Source organism: Bombyx mori, chromosome 1, assembly GCF_030269925.1.
Source record: "Bombyx mori chromosome 1, ASM3026992v2".
NCBI lineage: Eukaryota > Metazoa > Arthropoda > Insecta > Lepidoptera > Bombycidae > Bombyx > Bombyx mori.
This window is the reverse complement of record NC_085107.1, coordinates 3,347,287-3,359,842: the sequence shown is the minus strand read 5'-3', so window position 1 is coordinate 3,359,842 and position 12,556 is coordinate 3,347,287. Positions and strand designations below refer to the sequence as shown.

The window sequence follows — 12,556 nt, the reverse complement described above, 5'->3', positions numbered from 1 at the left end:
TCTGGTTACAAATACAAAATCTTAATCACATTTTATGAAGACAAAGTTTTTGTTTTTGGTCCACACAATTACAAGAATAACAAGTTCTCAGCTCGACGAAAGAAAACAACTTTCAATACGCTATCCGCTTACGGAAACGCTATCCTTCTTTCACTTGAACAGTTCTCGGGGTCTGAGTTCTGGACAACCCGTTGTGATGGAAGCTACCAACGCATATGCATTAGGTGACTTTAACTCTGATTCCTTATACGATATGTGGTTTTATAACAGACAACGAAGGAACGGCAGCAGTGAATAAGCGATCTAACTTCAACCCATTGGCATGAGGATTGGTTCAACTAGAATGGCTTGGAATATCTGTAAATGTGTCTGGAATCTGTAAATGCATATTATACTTTGTTCCTAAATGTGTTTTGTATAGAAGACACGGTCTGTGGAAGAGGTAGAGTTGACGGAAATGGACTTAGGAATTATTTAAGTTGGTTCCCCTTATTCTTGAGCTTGGCCTTGGCATTGATGAGTCCGTGAACGACAATAAGAGGCTTAAGAAAAACAATACAACACAAACGAATTAGCTCAAGACTAAAACGGTTCTGATTTGAATGAGCTCTTCCTCAACAGTGTTTTCTATGCTCTATGACATGGCATGCATTTCTACAGAGGAGAATCAAAAAGGCTCCTTCTCGGGTGCCATAGTCGGGTAATAAAAAGAAAACAGGCTGTATGAAGAATTATTATGTACATCACTTAAGCTAAGTTCACTAATAGACATACGACACTATTTAGCATAGTAGGTTTTAGGGTTTCGATAGTTGTGATTTATAACTCAGTATCTTTCTCTATGGGGCAGAGTCCTGGACAATTAGGGCATCCGAGCGCAAGAAAATAAACGCATTTGAAATGCGGTGCTGGAGACGAATGCTCCGAATTCCATGGACGGCCAAGAGGACAAATAAATCTATCCTGGATCAGCTTCGCATCCGAGTCAGGCTCTCAACAATCTGTTACCAGAGGATCCTTAGCTACTTCGGTCATATCGCCCGCCGACAGTCAGATAACTTGGACAAAGTGATTGTGACGGGCATAGTAGAAGGAAAGAGACCCCACGGCCGATTACCTAGCCGTTGGTGTGATCAAGTACCCGCTCTTACTGGGTTGCCAGTCGCAACCGCCATTCGAGCAGCTGAGGACCGGACGAGATGGAAACAGCTCACGAGACAAGCAACGGTCAAGTTTCAGGGACACGACCTTCAGCAATGAAGAAAGCGACGAAGAAGAAAAAGTGCTTAGTGCGAGTTTTTTAACGCTCTCGAGAGCGTAAAAGTTAACTCAAAGTATGCAGTTTGATCAGCGCCCCTAGCGTCAAATTTAGGCAAACGTTCCAGCTCCATACAAATTTGAGTTAACTTTTACACTATCAAGAGCATTAAAAAACTTGCACTAAGCACACTGGTGTATATTGTGTGCGGGTGTCGGTAAGTTATCTTTATTTAATACGAGGGGCCGTTTGCGAGGTTCAGTTAGTGTCTAGCACGAAATGCATTACGCATTTGTGGCAAACTTTAATATATCCGAACTTAATGAATGCAGTCCATAAAATTTTGAAATATGAACCCCACGCGTGCTTCTATCTCAAATTATATTAAAATAATATTTGAAAAATGTAAATTTCATTTATCGCAGGCCAAGCAAACAAACAAAGATCCTAACATCATAACAACTATAAAGATTGGACGCCTACGATGGGCAGGACATGTGGTTCGAATGGAGAGTACCAGAATGCCAAGACAATTGCTCTATGGCAAACCAGAGGGCCGCAGAAGTCGTGGCAGACCCAAACTCCGATGGTTGGATGGCGTGGAGCGCGACCTCAAAAATATCGGCGTCAAGAACTGGAAGGAGAAAGCCCTGAACAGAGCAGTCTGGAGAGACATACTGGACCAGGCTAAGGCCCACCCTGGGCTGTAATGCCTAAGATGATGATGATGAAGCAAACAATACAAGTTCTGGTTTGTTCATTTTCAACAGAATCCCAAATGATAGAACGATGGACTTTTGTAAGCGATTTCTAAAAGAACTAATCTTTTATACAAATCCAATAGGAATCCATTTAAATATTGCAAATGGTCATTTTATTTCAATTCGTTTCACCGAATAACAGTTTCATCGCCTCAGGTATCGGGGTGGTTTGTCGGAGTTCAACCTTGCCTTGTTAGCTTTGTTGTTTATATCTCGACCGCTCGTGGCCTAAGCATCCGATTCCCGGCGGCGTCTCTCGTAGTCGACGAAGCGACAGACTTACCCTGTCACACTTATTATACACTATCTATATATTAATACGTGAAGCAAAAACTTTGCATCCCTTTTTACGAAAATTGCGCGGACGGAAGAGTATGAAATTTTCCACACTTATAGAGAATACAGAGAAGAAGTGCACAATGCTAATATTTTTTTACAATAATGCATAAAAGATACATTAAATCAATAAAGAAAACATTACACACACTACATACCATGTATTTGACGCACACACGCATGCATACTATTTATTGTCAAACTTTTGTTCTTGACGTCTGTAGTCAAACTGAGAATAGATTAAATATTGTTTGTCTTTATTAATATTTTTTAATAGGGTAGCTTTGGCGAAATTCGTGATTATAGAAGTATAAAATACAACCATAATAGTGTACAATCTTACAATTCCAATTAATTATAGTCGAATTTCGACTACTGCGGGACCTGTAGTTTTATTTAAATACATACTTCTCAATTCCGGGAATTAAGACCTTAATTTAGACATTTAATGCTCACGTGAAGTTTCGTTAAATTATCGTTACGTAATTTTGTCACAAATATCTGCCTAGCGATAAGTTACGCAATTTAAGTATTATTCACATTTTTTGTCTGATACGTAGGATCAGGTTTGATAGACGTTCAAATTTAGAGTAATGGGGAGCATGAATACCTTGGCTACCGGGGAACTTCTTCAAAATCACACGTATTCTCACACATAACATGTTTGTAAGTAACGTCATAACTCTCGGGCGCCGTCCGAGAAACTTGTGATATTTATCATCTCGACGCCATATTGTGACATAACTATGGGAGTCGACCATAAATTTGCGAAGCACCTTTGCAGTCGGATGGCGGAATTTTTATTTTTAACATCATAATTTAAAAACACGTATAGGTTTTTGTTTTTTTGTTTTATCTTTTGTTGTTTACGACTTTGGAAACGGTAGAAAGATTCTGGCTATAATTGTACGCGGCTTATGCAATCAGTAGGTACGAGACATCGCCAGTTTCAACTGACTTGTTTTGGTCAAAAATTGATAAGATTAGCTCAAGATCAGAATGAGTGACGCACTCACAAAGAAACCTGTGTTGGATTGGAAATGTTGAACCCAATATTCAAATACATAGTGTTCAATTTTGCTAGTACCTGTTCAGTAACTTCGATTTAAAGGTAAATGGCATTCCAAATCTCGAACACATTTTTTTTTCTTTTTTTTTTCCTTTGTAGGCAGACGAGCAACGGTCTACTTAATGATGAGTGGTTACCGTCGCCCATGGACTTCAGCAATGTTAAAGCCAGAGCCAAGCCGCTATCTACAAAAATGAGCAGCCAATTACATTGAACCCCGAGTAGGTATTGTTGGGTGGTTTTGATATCCCATACAACTTGGAAACGCTAAGCTCTTTGTTACTGGCATGAATTAATTATGGTTCAAAAAGGGCAGCCTTTATAACCAAACTATTTATATGCCCATTTCATCTATAACCTCTATTTCTATCAGACGGACGGGAGTTTAATAGATATCAAAATTTCGTTTTTTTTTTTTTTATTTCGTTTATATTACCAAATACTGGGAGTGCCCATTTCAGCATCAATCACTCACTGCATTTCCAAAATTGTTAACAACGATGAATACACTGTCGATACACAAACCGACTATGCAAATTTTGAACAATGATGATAATTCATGAAACATTTCGTAAGATTCATCCGACGTTAATACAAAACAGTCATTATTTTTATAATGTACTAGCCGTACTCGCCCGCTACGCTGCGCATTTAAAATTAACATTATTTATTGTCATTATTATTAGGGAGTCCAACACTCATATAAATATTAGCCTATCCATTAAGTACATGTATTTTCTACATGGATACCAAGTTTCAAGTCAATCGGATGCATGGTTCAGTAGTTATAACGGAACATCCGTAAAAACCACTGTAGATTTATATATTAGTATAGATTAGTATAGGTGTATCTACGTATATGAATGAGTTTGGTTACGAACGGTTTTTTGCATTATTAAGATATATATTTTCTCGTTCTCTGGAACCGAATTAATATACAAGGCAACTCAGTAAATTGAATTGAAATACGCGATTAAATATTAATTATTCGTTTCATTTCCTTTCATCAAATTTTTAGTATCTACTGACATTCATGTAATTTATTGTTTAATTCTGAGTAGTGTTCGAGAATGATCTGTGGATTAACGTTTAACGCAACAGACAGACATCATATTCGGTATATAAAATAAGTCTTACTAATGACTATAATTCTTTTATTCAAATGCGCTTTAATTAACCACTGCTGGGCATAAGGCTCCCCTTTTTTATACTATAATGTTCGATCGCCAGCCATTTTCATCCGCATCCATCGATTCGGCATATGCAGTCCTAATTAATTGAGATAAGACCAAACGCATTTCAATTAACCGCTGTCTGGTGTAGTGGTAAGTGACATGGTCACTACACAAGGGGGTCGCGGGTTCGAATCCCGCCAAGGGAAGATATTTGTATGATAAATATAAATGTCTTTTCCAGGGCTACGGATGTATATTAAATATATGTATGTGTATAATAAAAAACCTTACATTTATTTCCGTTATCTGGTACCTGTAACACAAGTTCTTTACGAACTTATCACGGGACCAGTTAACGTGGCGTGATTGTTAGTAAATATTTATTTATTTATTTATTATTTATTGTGTATTATTATTACTTAAAAAAAAAAACTATAAATAAACCACTTAATTTTACGAACCTGATCGTAAATTTTTCAGTTTCTTTTATAGTATTTATTACCTAGTTCTTTTATTTTTAATTAAGAGATTTCAACTAAATTAAAATCACTTCTCAAAAAGTTATGTTTTCTGAAATTAAAAACATTTTTTTTATTGCGCAGATGGGTGGACGAGCTCACAGCTCACCTGGTATTAAGTGATTACCGGAGCCCATAGACATCTACAACGTAAATGCGCCACCCACCTTGAGATATAAGTTCTAAGGTCTCAGTACAGTACGTACGTACAGCTGCCCCACCCTTCAAACCGAAACGCATTACTGCTTCACGGTAGAAATAGGCGAGGTGGTGGTACCTACCCGTACAGACTCACAAGAAGTCCTACCACCAGTTACTATATTTTCAAAAATAAAGTCGTGTTGTTTCCATTTTTCCATCTCCTCCAACTATCCTTACGCATAAAAACGCATAGCTTCTAAGTGATTTAAAAACAATGGCTAATTTGAAAAAAAAAAATCAAGCATTTGCTATCTCAATATATAAATGGTCAAAATCATAATTATGTAAAATATATCTGCATAAATGAATTTACGATTAATGTCTTCGTAAGGAAACAAGATAATAATATTTAAAACGCTTTTTGACCTATTTATAAATATCTATCCATTTACAAGCATCTTTCCATGTAATATTCAAGTAATTCATTCGCCTATTGTACAAATTTATGTCCTTTTTGACTGTTTTTTTTAATGTAAATTGTGTTGGTGTGCAATAAAGTGTATTCTCTCTCTCTCTCTAATTCAAGTCGTCCAATTAAATTAAAAATTTGCACACGCCTCATGGATGGATAACACCATAACTTTATTTTGGCTTAATATCCTAATCAGGTTATCCTATGATGAAATCGGGGTATTTTAATTTTATTCCGTTTAACGCCGGTTTAAAACTATACTTAATACTATACATATTTAAGTAAAGAGCTAGTGATAACTCGAAAAAGTCGCAAATAAATCAACCAACGTATCGAACTTCGACGCCAGCGCAATTTTAATGAACCACAACACAAAAAAAGAGTAATTGCAGGGAAAAAAAGCATTCGAACTATATAAAGAAATTACAAGTGCAAATATTTAATTAACTGATTATTAACAAGCTGGTGATATTGTAATTACGGTCTTTAAGATCCTCAACGAAGCGAACCGTGTCCAGTGACGTAATGCATTCAATTATTAATACCTATATAATTATCACTTGAATTATCACAAATAAACAAGTTTAATATTAATACGGTACATTACGAATAAATAATTGATAATTCTAATACAATAGACTTTGATCTCCCGTTTCGACGCCGGTGCCTTATGTGGTGATCGATACTACCCAAAACCAAGTAGAGCTTCTTATAAGCATTGCGAACGCCTCTCCAAGTTTTAAAGCCACAGAGTGGAAGTCGAACACGTTTTTATTATTTATTTTTTATTGCGCAGATGGGTGGACGAGCTCACAGCCCACCTGGTGTTAAGCTAACGTAAATATCGCCACCCACCTTGAGATATGAGTTCTAATGTCTCAGTATAGTTACAAGGGCTGCCCCATCCTTCAAACCGAAACGCATTACTGCTTCACGGCAGAAATAGACAGGGTGGTGGTACCTACCCGTGCGGACTCACAAGATGTCCTACCACCAGTAATTACGCAAATTATAATTTTGCGGGTTTGATTTTTATTACGCGATGTTATTCCTTCACCGTGGAAGTCAATCGTGAACATTCGTTAAGTATGTACGTATTTCATTAGAAAGATTAGACGAGGTAAACTCCTTCGGGCTCGTTGCTCGAGTGAACGCTACCCATCGAGACCGAAGTTCTACTAGATAAAGAAGGGAGATCACATAAGGCCGTAGCATCTAAGCATTAATTACCAGAACATATTGAATTCGTCTGTCCCTTTACCTACGTGATTACAAAAAGTACCGCCACCCAGAAAACGATGTGTGAATATTAAATCTAGTGACATAACTTAGTTTTTTTCCGAACCTTAAGTAAAAAAAAGGAGTTACTGATTCAATGTGCTTAGTGCGAATTTTTTAATATTCTCGATAATGTACAAGTTAACTCAAATTTGTATGCAGTTAGAACAGCACCCCTAGTGGCAAATGTAGGCAAACGTTCCATACAAATATGAGTACCAAGCGGAGTGCACCCCCCCCCACTCGTATATGTATACTTTATTATGACAAAGGAAGCTCTAGAACCTCCCCCTTTTTTCGAGCCACGCTCACAGAAGAACGAAAAGGGTAAATTTTATATTTTATTTTTTTAATCAATATAAATCTCTTAGTCTTTCCCGCGGTCGGTGGGCTCTCTTGTATCAGATACTTCATGCGAGCGTATTGGATGCTTTGCCGCTTCGTCACTCATTAGAGCGTCTTAGGTGGCCTAAGTCTCGGCTTGAAATGCCACAGTAAAATGGTTCGAAGGCCAAATATGTACAGCGCATGGGTATTGCGAAAATTTTAAACGACTCCGTACTTGATTATTCTAACATTAAAATGCTCTCATGCTTTTTTTTTGAATTTTGAACACCATATACATACAAATAAGCAATTGCAAGATGCTATTAGAGCCCATCGATATTTATTTCATCTCGTTTCATTAAACTCAATCAACTTCACCTCATTTCGCTCCATAACATTTTTCATATAATATATAATAATTTATAGAATATTAATCTGTTACCTGCTGTACAACATACCTTCGCCTATGGAAAAAATAGAACTAACACTACTACATAATAAATGTACTATAAATTAGCGTTTCTTATATATTACATACAATAATCATTACAAATAAATGATACCAAAAATATTTTGTCCGTTTCCAAATAATTTAATGTATTACGTATTATTAATAATTCATTGCTTAATATAATAATAATAATAATCATCTGACTAATGTTCAAAATTAAACAAAACTGAAATAAACGTGTTTAACGCTTGTTACACACATTATTATTAGGTTAAATGTGTTTTTCAACAAAACTTCTTGGATCATATTATTAAACATTTTTTTTAAGTTGGCAATTAAGGAGAAGTAACACAGAACATTTGTGGTTCAGCATCAAGTAACACAGAAGCCGAATTAGAATGCCAAGCTAAGCTGAATCTCATTTCAGTAAGCTGTTTGGATTTAATTGTGGTCGTTTAGATTTTTTGACAGAAACTAAAATTGTATAGTATCTATAATTAATTGAACGAGCCTAGTACCTACGCGATGTTAAGTGCTCACCGTTAATATCACAACGCTGTTATAGAATTTGAAAAATAAATCTAAATATCCATTCTCATGGATATTTAGATTTATTTTTCCTACTCACATCTTTAGCCCACCTTCCAAAGCGAAACATATAAATACGTCATAGTAGTATGGTCAGACCTCAATTTACCACTTTAATTTATGATAGAAGAGACATACCATTATTTGACAGGCTTGATGCTTTTTTTTTGGTCAGGAGGAAATCGCCGGACTTCCGCCCTCCACTGGGGATGGAGGGCGGGGCATGTCAGAGTCGAACTGACTAAAACCTCCTGTCGCTCAACAACCAACGTCCAAGCCTCTAAATTAAAATCTAAATTAATTCTAAGCTGCTTTAATTTTTTTATTACTGGTGGTAGGACCTCTTGTGAGTCCGCGCGGGTAGGTACCACCACCCTGCCTATTTCTGCCGTGAAGCAGTAATGCGTTTCGGTTTGAAGGGTAGGGCAGCCGTTGTAACTATACTTGAGACCTTAGAACTTATATCTCAAGATGGGTGGCGCATTTACGTTATAGATGTCTATGGGCTCTAGTAACCACTTAACACCAGGTGGGCTATGAGCTCGTCTACCCATCTAAGCAATAAAAAAAAACTAACCTGATATAATCATTCTTGCAGAAGATATTGCTGTCCCGTGCATAACAGCGCTGCTCCGAGTCAAGTGGCATCTTGCATTCGCAGCACCTTAGACAGGGCGTGTGCCACCTCCTCTCGAGGGCCAAGAGGTAGTACCGGTCGGTGATGCGACACCCGCAGCCTGCGCAAGGATCGTCGGCTGGAGGCTGGGCCGGCTCGTCTGGGGGCTCGCGTTTCCTACACGACGTGCAGTCGCGAGGGGACCCGGGTGACGTAGCCGGCGCCACCGGAGATAGGTCCCCGCCACCTTCGTATGACGATATGTACCGCTCGCTTTGTTGCTGTAACCAAACATTCTATTTGAGCTTTGGAACTGCCTTTCAAACTTCGAATTTGATTTTCAATTGTACATCACTTAACATAGTATAAGTTTTTAATACACGTTTGCAAGAATCAACGGTAATCAAATAAGTAATTTAAACTTTATTTGAATACTTTTATACGCTTAAAGCGTACTACAGATCGATTAGTTATTATTGTATGTATGTTCACGTTATATCCGTTCGAATGTCATTGGTCTGATTGTGTAATGAAATTTCAGTCCCTGTTGGCATTTCTGCTGTTGGCAAGATTTCTGTCATAATAAAATCATAGTATGGTACCTATACCGTCTAAATATAATATTATGCAATGCAGACACTTAGCGACTGGTACAGAAACAAGCATGACAAGGATTATTCGTTAAATGAAAACATATTTTGTGTGTGTGTGTGTTTTTTTTAATTTATTGCTTATATGGGTGGACAAGCTCACAGCCCACCTGGTGTTAAGTGGTTACTGGAGCCGATAGACATCTACAACGTAAATGCGCCACCCAACTTGAGATATAAGTTCTAAGGTCTCAAGTATAGTTACAACGGCTGCTCCACCTTTTAAACCGAAACGCATTACTGCTTTACGGCAGAAATAGGCAGGGTGGTGGTCCCTGCGTGGACACACAAGAGGTCCTACAACCAGTAAATGTCCGCACAATAATGACCTGATTTCACATTCGTCATTGTACGTACCAAAAGACGGTATTTTTAAAATCATTCAAATATTAATATGTATTTATATAAAAAAAAGAAAAAATCTTCTAGTTATCAAGTAGCAGCTAGTTTGTGCAAAGAAACAAAAACGTCAGTGAATAACTTTTACAAATTATTCGACGTTAGTGGAACTCGACTTCTGTTACACTTTCTTCGTCCGTGACCACGAAACACTAAAATATTCGAGAAGTCAGAAATTAGGCATTGTTCTTGTTTCATTGCTGAAGTCCATGGGCTACGGTAGCCACTCACCATCAGGTGCGCGGTATGCTCGTCTGCATAAAAATGCAATATTTTTTTTTAAGGGTAAATAATAATCTAGAAATCACATAATTACATTAAGTCTTAGTATACTAAATATGATACTACATAATAAAATATGTATAGCCGTGCAATTGTTACGAAATATTAAACATTAAGATAAGTAAAGTTTTTTTTTTTCATGATTATAATATGATTTGTTTTAAGAGCATACGACGCACTTTAGACATTAAACTTAACATCGGTGTGTCAACTGTGATTTCAAAGCTTACAAATATATATCCTTATTTTTTCATAGGTGAACCCCAGAACGGCTTAGAATAGATAATAGATTATATAAAATAAAGAATAGATAATATAGATAGGTAATAGAATTAGATACGCTGAACAGTAAATTTAATTTATAAATATATTTACAAAACTTTGAAACAATAAGGTCAAGCAAATTGCAAAGGTACTCCGAACTATCATAGTTTAATATACAGTGAATATATTTAGAAAAAAAAATATTGTAAGCAATCCGCGCACTAGGTACATACACGCTGACGTTTAGTTAAACAACGTAATTGGAATTTGTATTGAACGTAAATTATTAATTATAATTGTAATGTACAACATCTTACAATTAAAATGATAATAAGAGTGTAATTTTACGTTTAATTTTTGGCGGGATTTTTTAAGGGATTTTATGACCTGGTAACTAAGACCTTTAGGTCAAGTCTTATTATATTTTAATTTATATTCTTAATTTAATGAAAAATGATAATATGAAGTGAAATGAGATGAGATGTACTTTAACAGATACTAAACAGTTAATAAACCACCGCTATTACACATTTAAACCTGAAGAAACACGAAATAGACAAAATAAAACAAATCACACAACTTCACTCCTCGCGTTCCCGCGGTCCCGGTTTTGGCGGGATCTCTGTCTCTGCCACAGACTATATCAATGCGTATGGAAAGCGTTGCGAGTGGCTTTATGTACAACTATGATCCGCCGAAATATATAGATTAAAGCGAAAATCACTTCGCTGTCACTTACAAAAACCATTAAAATCCAAAAATGTTAAAAACTGAAGCAGTACGTATATTTAAGGGCCTCCCCTATTAAGAATGTAATCTTTTATGAAAACAAGAGGAGAGCTACGCCCTAAAATACATTAAAATTGAAAGATTTAATTGCTAATATGAGCAGACGAGCTCGAAATCCGTCTGTAATCAACTGATCATCGGACCTCATATATCTTAAAAAAATATGTTATAGTCTCAAATATATATTGCAATTATGACCTTCGTGCACGCTTTTCAAACTGGTGAGTGTTTCATGACAGAAATAGTTGACACCAATATACAGTATTAAATGTTTTGCGATACATTTAAGAAGTACTACAGTACGGCAGCAAATTCTTGACGGCAGACGGCGGATGAGTTATTCCTTGTGCCTACAAAAAAAACCACGCAGCCCGATTGAACTCCTGTGCCTACTTATTTAAACTTTTAGACATTAAAAACGTTTTTCTATTGCATTGTTAATAGGTGATTTTCTGTTGTCATTTTGACATTGGAAACTTCAAGCAGCCGTCTACGCGCCATAATTTATGTCCACCTACTATAACGCTGCAAAACTGAATAATACATTAAAATGTAAAACATATTGGAATCTACTGTTACAAATTTAACGTTTGACTGTCTGTCGCTGGGAGTATACTGGGAAACACCATTCAATGATAAAAGAAAAATAAACGCTAAAGACCGGTTTTTACAGCCTATTAATGAAATTTTTAGAAATAGATTTTAGGCAGCGGCTTTGCTCTACCCCTGGCATTGCTGAAGTCCATGGGCGACGATAACCACTCACCATCAGGTGGGCCGTATGCTCGTCTGCCTAAAAGGGCAATAAAAAAAAACAAAAAAAATCGGAACCATGTTGTTTAAAATTCAAACAAATGCAAATTGCAAAACCCATTAGGACAGTTACAAAAATTTGCCGTTGATTTTTTTTACATCCAACATAGCTTTTACCACGGCTCTTCCGGTGTGAAGCGGTTACCGGAGCCAACAGACTAGAGCTCGAAGTGTCGATCTACATCTTGCATATTAATGAAAAAACAATCGACTATAAATTCTTAATATTATCCTATGCCGAAATCGTTGCTAGTGTAAGCACCGGCCCAAATCTACTGCAGACATTCCGGGTTACACTTTCCTAGACTTAGTATCTCGAGATGATGATTCATGTGGTGATACCTACGCGATCCTGTAACTTAGCACTGG

The 12,556-nt window shown here is 36.7% G+C and overlaps 1 protein-coding gene across 4 annotated transcripts in view; it reads right to left on the bottom strand.

Annotated features, from left to right (window-relative positions):
- Bmap-A (apterous A) overlaps positions 1–12,556 on the bottom strand; it is a 134,822-nt gene that overhangs the window by 110,027 nt on the left and 12,239 nt on the right. For 3 of the 4 annotated variants that reach the window (XM_012695957.4, XM_012695956.4, XM_021352267.3), the window contains exon 2: positions 8,952–9,271. The exons of the other annotated variant lie outside the window; for it this stretch is intronic. In XM_012695957.4, the coding sequence (XP_012551411.1) occupies positions 8,952–9,271 (320 nt within the window). The remainder of the gene's footprint in view (positions 1–8,951; positions 9,272–12,556) is intronic. 4 annotated transcript variants of the gene reach the window in all.